Source organism: Paramisgurnus dabryanus, chromosome 4 (genome assembly GCF_030506205.2).
Source record: "Paramisgurnus dabryanus chromosome 4, PD_genome_1.1, whole genome shotgun sequence".
NCBI classification, from domain to species: Eukaryota; Metazoa; Chordata; class Actinopteri; order Cypriniformes; family Cobitidae; genus Paramisgurnus; species Paramisgurnus dabryanus.
The window spans coordinates 35,806,970-35,815,118 of NC_133340.1; the positions used below are offsets into that span (position 1 = coordinate 35,806,970).

General features: G+C 37.9%; 1 protein-coding gene across 2 annotated transcripts; it reads left to right on the top strand.

The window, feature by feature from the left end:
- Positions 1-35: 35 nt before the first annotated feature.
- c4h4orf33 (chromosome 4 C4orf33 homolog) lies at positions 36-2,829 on the top strand. 2 transcript variants are annotated; one of them, XM_065254409.1, is made up of 6 exons: positions 36-161; positions 500-750; positions 1,046-1,106; positions 1,218-1,269; positions 2,054-2,253; positions 2,333-2,829. In XM_065254409.1, exons 2-6 carry the CDS (start codon positions 573-575, stop codon positions 2,451-2,453), a joined length of 612 nt encoding a protein of 203 aa, XP_065110481.1. In that variant the 5' UTR covers positions 36-161; positions 500-572; the 3' UTR covers positions 2,454-2,829. The 2 variants fall into 2 exon arrangements, with proteins under 2 accessions (XP_065110481.1, XP_065110482.1); XM_065254410.2 differs by lacking the exon at positions 36-161 and adding an exon at positions 242-388.
- Positions 2,830-8,149: the final 5,320 nt, after the last annotated feature.

The window sequence follows — 8,149 nt, forward strand, 5'->3', positions numbered from 1 at the left end:
TTGGCCAATCAGATTCATTCTCGGCGACGCGGTGTAACCGATTAAGCGTCCCCGGGAAACTTCAAGTTGTTTCGTTCCGGGATTTGTCAGACTTCTTCCCTATTCGTGTGATATTATTTGGAATTTAAAAATGACGAAGACCCTCGGTGTAACCGAATAGGGTAAGACTTTTGTCCTTTGATTACACTTTATTTTTTTAGTTCCACCTGAATATCTGCCTTCCGCGACAATTAAACTGATATGAGGTGTGTGCAATTCAGGAAGTGACAGGCAGCAGGAGTCATGTTTATGATGAAAAAGTTATGTTTATGAGGTCTCTGCTTGTCTATGATTGTTGAAACCTGTTACATATTAGTCAGTCTTGTGCCTTCATTTGTGCTGTTCAAAGGTATGATAAAGATGAGTTGTTTTATCATAAATTGATACTTGCATGTTTTTAAATAAATGTGATTTAAGCAATGAAACACTGCAAATAAAATCATTTTAATGATCATTTCAGGTCCTGCTAGAAGTGGTGAACCTTATCAGAAATTCTTAACAGTGTCTGTATCGGTTGTATACTTTTAACTGCAATGGAGTTTTCCATCAATACCACCTGGGATAGCTTACCTGTAGATCATAAACCGGTAAAAATTCGGTTTTCACCTGGTGAGGATGGTTTGATGATGCACGTAACTGCTCCTTTCTTCAATGACCCTCCAGCACCAGCCGGACCCCCTGGACCGTTTCCTGGTCTCTGGGATTATGAGGGTATGCATGCATCAATACTTTTGTCCTCACATCTTATTTTTTAGTGCTTTAAAGTATTTCTGTACACAGGGTCAAATTAATATGTTTAAATTTTAGAGAAAGAGTTGTGTTGAGGGAAGTTGATCCTGCATACATACAGTAATCCTTTATCCTTAGACTATCTAGATTATAGATTATTGGCAGATAAACATAAATCAGATTAAACATTGTAGGGAATTTAAGTGTTGTTTAAATTTAACAAAAATGTTGTTTGATGTTAAATGTCTGTGGTTTGATGTATGTCTTTGACTTACAGTGGTTGAATCCTTCTTCCTAAACAGCAACACTGAGCAGTATCTAGAGGTGGAAGTCTGCCCGTATGTTGTGCTTACAGTTAATTTCAGACACCAGAATTATTTATTATTTTTTATATTTATATGATTACCAATGTGCTATTTATGTGTTACTAATATGTTTTGATTTTGCAGACATGGACAACACCTTGTTCTGCTGCTAAAAGGGAAACACAATGCATTTATGGTAATTAAACAGTTTGATAAGTTTATAATTTTTTTAACATGTATTAAATGTATTAATGAGATTATATATATATATATATATATATATATATATATATATATATATATATATATATATATAATATTATGTATTATAATAAATTTCTGCACCACTAGCGTCACCTAACAATACACTACTTCAAAAAATTATGAAAATAAATCAAAAGCTTTTCAAACACTACGCCCTTTTGTCATTGGTCAGCCAAACAGCCAGTCCTGCCCAAACCAATTTTGGTTTGTCAGATTGGTTAGGATACTTAAAAATGTTTTGAAACCACCACAGAGCTTTCGAAACTATTTCTCTGCACATTCATCTGGGACAGGAGACAGCATCTTAACATTGAAAAAATGACACATTAATTAAAAAAATAATAAATTTGGTATCATAGAGATAATATCTAAGCCAGTTGTCTCCAACATGGTGCCCACAGGCATCAGGTTGCACGCACATAGTCTGTAAGGTCTGCCAAAGCACATTCTATTAATTGCTTCAATTTTAATATTTTTATATTGGCTTTTTATGTATGTAAACATTTTAAACAACGATAAAACATATTAACAAGTAAAATGAAATAAATCAACAAGTAAAACAAAAAAGTTTTAAGTAGACTTTATCAAAAAAGTAGCCCTCCAGTTTGTTTATCCATTGTGGTAGCCCTTGCTCACAAAAGGTTTGACCCCTGATCTAAACAATATGAAATGTTTGGATGTGACTTGACCATTATTATTCTCATAATCTGTTACAGCAACAGCTTCCTCTTTCGTTCACGGCCAATATAGAGGACAAAACATGGAGGGGAGAGGCACTTTTGCCCTGGAGGTATTTCCCTCAGGGCATTAACAAGATGAACTCCTACGCTATCCATGGCTCTGGTGCGGGAAGGACTTACGAGTCTCTATATCCTGTGCCAAGAGAAGACCTTGAAGAGGGGCAGGGACCAGATTTGTACGTTTTTGATTTATCTAATGGCACTATATGAGCTCTTCCCTAACACCAGTCTAAGAGTCTTGTCTCGTCCCAACAGCCATCGTCTCGAGTATTTCCAGAGCTTCACACTGCAAAGCATCATGGGAGAAGCCTGGGTCCAGCCAGAGTCTGATCTGTGGAATGGTGCAAGCAAATTTGTGCAGAAAAGCACAAATTAATTCAAACCTGGTTCATAATCGGCTTATTTTGATTTTTTTTAACAGCATAATGACTCGTAATTTGCTTTCATGGCTGTGTTAGAGCACAAAGTCCACCGCAGCCTGATCAAAGTTAATGATGTGGCTTGTTTTAATGTGGGTATAATGTGAATATAATGGGTTTTATTATCACAATTTAATAAATCTTGAATCAGTAATGCAGCACTAATCTCGACGCTAAGTATTACGTCAAGCGCCAAATGTCTCTGCAGCAATATGCGATAAATGGGAATTATGTTAATTTTTATTGAAATGAACCATTTAAATTTGAAGTTGTAAATGGGTTCCCAGCACATTAAGTAAAGAAACAAATAAATGCAAACATTTAATAATCAGACATTTCATTACTTTTCATTTAACTTCTTTAACCCTTTCTAGTCATTCCCCAAATAAATTTAATGTTTATTAATGTTTATAGCTGTCAGCATCAGGATTAAAAAAGCGAGCCTTATCTCTCTCAACAAAACCATGCGTATAATCAATAGGTGCCGTGTTAGCTGCAAATTAGCGACTAATAAGACGGAACACGAGTTTATAATTACAGCCGCTGTCCTTTAAATGAATATTAGCAGTGACTACTGAGCCGTTGCTCTTTATTCACCGAACCTCTGACACCAGTCAAAAAAAGAGAAGGGGATGTGCACCACAGGCATGCACAGAATACAAAGAAACATAGACTCCAATATATCATGCATGACTAACATATAGATTTTTTAGTACTTAATACAGAAATATTTTTGATTCTGTACACGTGAAATGTATAGTAATGCCTGTAATCTGTCTGAGCATTACATCACACGTTACTGTTATCTGTCAGAAAAAAAAATTGTCAAAATATGTTCCCCAACTGTCACCGGGACAGTACCTTTTTTAAAAAATACAGCTTTGCACTAATCAATGTTTATATTAGTACCTCAGAGGTACATATTGATACCAAATGAATACATATCTGTACCAAATGGAACATATTAGGACCTTTTAAAGGGTACTGCCCCAATTTTGACCATTTTTCTAACAGTGTATTAAGTTAGCTTACTTGCATTATACACTCACCTAAAGGATTATTAGGAACACCATACTAATACAGTGTTCGACCCTCTTTCGCATTCAGAACTGCCTTAATTCTATGTGTCATTGATTCAACAAGGTGCTGAAAGCATTCTTTAGAAATGTTGGCCCATACTGATAGGATAGCATATTGCAGTTGATGGAGATTTGTGGGATGCACATCCAGGGCACGAAGCTCCCGTTCAACCACATCCCAAAGATGCTCTATTGGGTTGAGATCTGCTGACTGTGGGGGCAATTTTAGTACAGTGAACTCGTTGTCATGTTCAAGAAACCAATTTGAAATGATTCGAGCTTTGTGACATGGTGCATTATCCTGCTGAAAGTAGCCATTAGAGGATGGGTACATGGTGGTCATAAAGGGATGGACATGGTCAGAAACAATGCTCAGGTAGGCTGTGGCATCTAAATGATGCCCAATTGGCACTAAGGGGCCTAAAGTGTGCCAAGAAAACATTCCTCACACCATAACACCACCACCACCTGAAGTTCTACTATTGACGTTACAGTTACGTTTTGCACAGTGGTAACAAGGCATGATGGATCCATGTTCTCATTCTGTTCACGCCAAATTCTGACTCTACCATCTGAATGTCTCAACAGAAATCGAGACTCATCAGACCAGGCAACATTTTTCAACAGTCCAATTTTGGTGAGCTTGTGCATATTGTAGCCTCTTTTTCCTATTTGTGGTGGAGATGAGTGGTACCCGGTGGGGTCTTCTGCTGTTGTAGCCCATCCGCCTTAAGGTTGTGCGTGTTGTGGCTTCAGAAATGCTTTGCTGCATACCTCGGTTGTAATGAATGGTTATTTCAGTCAAAGTTGCTCTTCTATCAGCTTGAATCAGTCGGCCCATTCTCCTTTGACCTCTAGTATCAACAAGGCATTTTCGTCCACAGGACTGCCGCATACTAAACATTTTTCCCTTTTCACACCATTCTTTGTAAACCCTAGAAATGGTTGTGCGTGAAAATCCCAGTAACTGAGCAGATTGTGAAATACTCTGACTGGCTCGTCTGGCACCAACAACCATGCCACGCTCAAAATAGCTTAAATCGCCTTTCTTTCCCATTCTGACATTCAGTTTGGAGTTCAGGAGATTGTCTTGACCAGGACCACACCCCTAAATGTATTGAAGCAACTGCCATGTGATTGGTTGATTAGATAATTGCATTAATGAGAAATTGAAGGTGAGTGTATATTAACAATAATATGCATATTCATTATTTATAAGCTCATATTTTCTATACATTTATAATTTATACAGTCTCTTTACAACTAGAAAAAAGCCAAAAGAACTACCCCACATCCTGGCCGTCACTCAAATGACACACAGCCTCACAGTAATCACATTTGTTCTCTCCATTTGCAATCTATTCACCGGGGGAAATAGCAGAGCACAAATTGCTTCTTGTTAGGAGCGGAGCGAAGTCAATCAGATGGCCTTCCACTCATGTTTGTTAAATCAGGGATAATTTATGCACTGACATTTTGTAATTGATAGGACACCAGTTCAAAAATGAATGGGTGGACCGGACAATGACATGTTTTCAATTGTATTTCTGCCCACGGTACACTGTTAGCCTCACAAAAACACGATTGATTTCATCGAATTCGCATTAGCAGCCAACCCGATAGCTGAAGGGGTGGGAGAGATTACTGTCGCCCATTTTCAAAAATAAAAAATATGAATCATGTTTGATATTTAATTCCATTATGTCCCTAATGGACCTGTTTACCTGTCATATTTGACCTTTTTATATATTTGTCACAGGCAAGTAATATCTGCCCTAAAACACAGATTTTTCTGTTGAAATGCACATCAACAATCAAAATGTTTTGAACATTAGACCTGCAGTAGTGATGGTTTACAAAAGTATCACAGCATTTCGATATATTTAGTGGTCTTGCGAAGCCAATTATTTCTATCTTTCTCTTCTTGCAGACATATCTTTGGCACGTAATTCATCCTAGACGATAACTCAAATAATGTGTGTAACACAAAAGTTGTACTATTGCTTCTCTGAACAATTTCTTACAAACTTCGAAATGACTTGGACTTTTGTTAAAAAGGGATCAAAAGAACCATATTAGATTGTTATATAAAAATATGGATGGGCTCTTTGAATCGGGCAGTTTACAAGAGCCCTAGTCCTACACTGTCAGAAATAAATGGTCAAAAAGCTGAGACAGTACCCCATTAAAATTACAGCTTTGCACCTAAACAGTTCATATTAGTACCTCAGAGGTACATATCGATACCAAAGAGTGCAGATTTTAGTACATCAAAGTTACATATTGGTGTCAAATGTATACATATCTGTACGTAAATGGTAAAAATGAAAGATACCATAGAATGTAAAACTGTATTTACCTAGGCATAGATAATGTACACTACCAACATTAAATTACACATTAAAAAAAAGGTGTGACTGCTGAGTTAGCGCTATATGCTAGTTAATGCTATATGCTAGCCTTCAGGCTGAAGTTCTACTATTGACGTTACAGTTACGTTTTGTAGGTCCATACTGAAAAGACACAAATAAACTGACCACTCAGAAATGTCCATTAACAATCTCAGAATAATTGGTGGTTCCTCTGTGTCTTCGTCTGATAAGGCTCAAACATATAGGGACGGTTTCCCGGACAGGGATTAGTCTAGTCCTAGACTAAAATAAATGTAATAGCTGTCTAAACTGAAAACATCTTGCACTGACATATCTTAAAATACACCAGTGCCCTCAAAATGCACACCAGTAATGTTTTTAGTAAGGCATGTTTGTTAAAAATAGCTATATTTTCTAATTAAACTAAGGCTTAGTCCTGGTTTAAGATAATCCCTGCCTTGGAAACCACCCCATAAGGTCTTTGAGCTACTGACATGAGCCTCACTGTGAAACAGCCAATCAGAGCACAGTTCAACATTATTATTCATGGCCCTTCCAAATAAGGTAAAAACAGCACAATTCATTCTAGAGAATTGTAAATGGAGATGTAAAGCTGATTCTGGATAATTTTTGCACTTAATAAATTCACATACCTTCTATGTAGATATCAGAGAATAATTTAACAAATTATTTCAATGCATTCTTTGGCACCTTTAAGACCTTTTTAAATGGTCAGCTTGGGACATTTCTGGCATTGTAGGTACCAGAATATCCTAAAGAATTGGGACAGGCTTTTTCGACTCATTTTGCACCAGCAAGCATCACCGTCTAGTATTTTTAACACTGTTCATCATAAAAAATATCAATCATTTTGCTCAGAGCTCCAATGCTTTAAAGGCATTTCCATAGCAACGCAAGCTTTTTTGGCTAAAAAGGGAGCTCTCAGGGAGAATATTTTCTTTTATAACTTTGTCATCATCATAAACATTAGTATTATACTTTCTCTCTCTCACACAAACGCGCACAGACACATCAGTGAAGCCCATTAAAGACCGCTATAAGAGACGGAGGCCTAACAGTAAAGGATGATAAAAACCTCACTCACAAAGCGGAGGGTTATTTTTACAGATTTTAAAGGGAGGGGGAGATGATAAATCTGAGTTGGAAGGCAGTAATAAGAGACCGTGGCAGGCAACACAACATTATCGGCCTGTTTGTGCAGTGTGGAAGTGCTAGAGGGAGCGGGGTTACTGAGCAGAGCCTTTAACCGCACAACACACTCTGATTGATAGAGGAATAAAGGTCGTTCTCTGTGATGAATGAATATTTCGATAAAACCCAATCACGGCGCGCTGGAAAACCGATGACTGGGTGAGACGGAGATTTGAGGGTCCACCCAGGGCACTGCGCGCGGGCACGGCAGAGACGCTAAATCACAAAATAACAGAATTGAACTTTGTACGGGCATAAAGGGGAGGGCATGTGGACAGATGGGGTTGAAAATGTTACCTGGATAGACTCTCAGATTTTCTGTCAATACTAAGTCCATTAGAAAGAGAGGGAGGTTGGGAAGAAACAAGAGATGGTGCCAGTGGTCTTTCCATGAGACATTTAGAGGTCAGGCTTTAAAGTGAACTAAGGTCACTTTTGAATTGTTTATAGAGTGTTTTACTCAGTCAGTGAGATATTGTTTGTGAATGAGGGCCGACCTGATAAAATTTCAGCTGTCGGGTGCATCTGAGCACTACAGATGGTACAGATGATGGCCAAAGCTTTCCTTTAAAGCTCAACTGCTAGAGTATGATGCTCGCAACACCAGTCCTGGGTTTAATTTTTTTTGTGCAGGAAATGCACATACCCATCTTTAAAATATGTTTATCAGCGGTTCATAAAAAGTTAAAGATTTGGTTCCTTTAAAAACCTTTAACTAAATGGTTCGGCATCCGTGCAAAGCACCTTTATTTTTAAGCTGCTTTTCTGGGGTCATGTCCACTGTCCACTGTGTCCACTTCCAATCGTGGGATCGCAATTGTATTAGGGGCGTGGCCATGCTCGGTTGCTCCAGTGCATCATCGAGTCACCACCCAAATAATCCTGAACACAAAAATGTTGAAAATTTGATTAACGGTTACTGCGATTCACAAGAGTCACTGCGCATGGCAACCAATGCTCACTACGTTAAAACTCTCTCATGAATCGCTT

Coding starts and splice junctions, on each gene's coding strand:
- c4h4orf33 (XM_065254409.1), top strand. CDS start 573: ATGGAGTTTTCCATCAATACCACCTGGGATAGCTTACCTGTAGATCAT. Junction 1,270..2,053: donor GGAAACACAATGCATTTATG/GTAATTAAACAG, acceptor AATCTGTTACAG/CAACAGCTTCCTCTTTCGTT. Junction 2,254..2,332: donor GAGGGGCAGGGACCAGATTT/GTACGTTTTTGA, acceptor TCGTCCCAACAG/CCATCGTCTCGAGTATTTCC.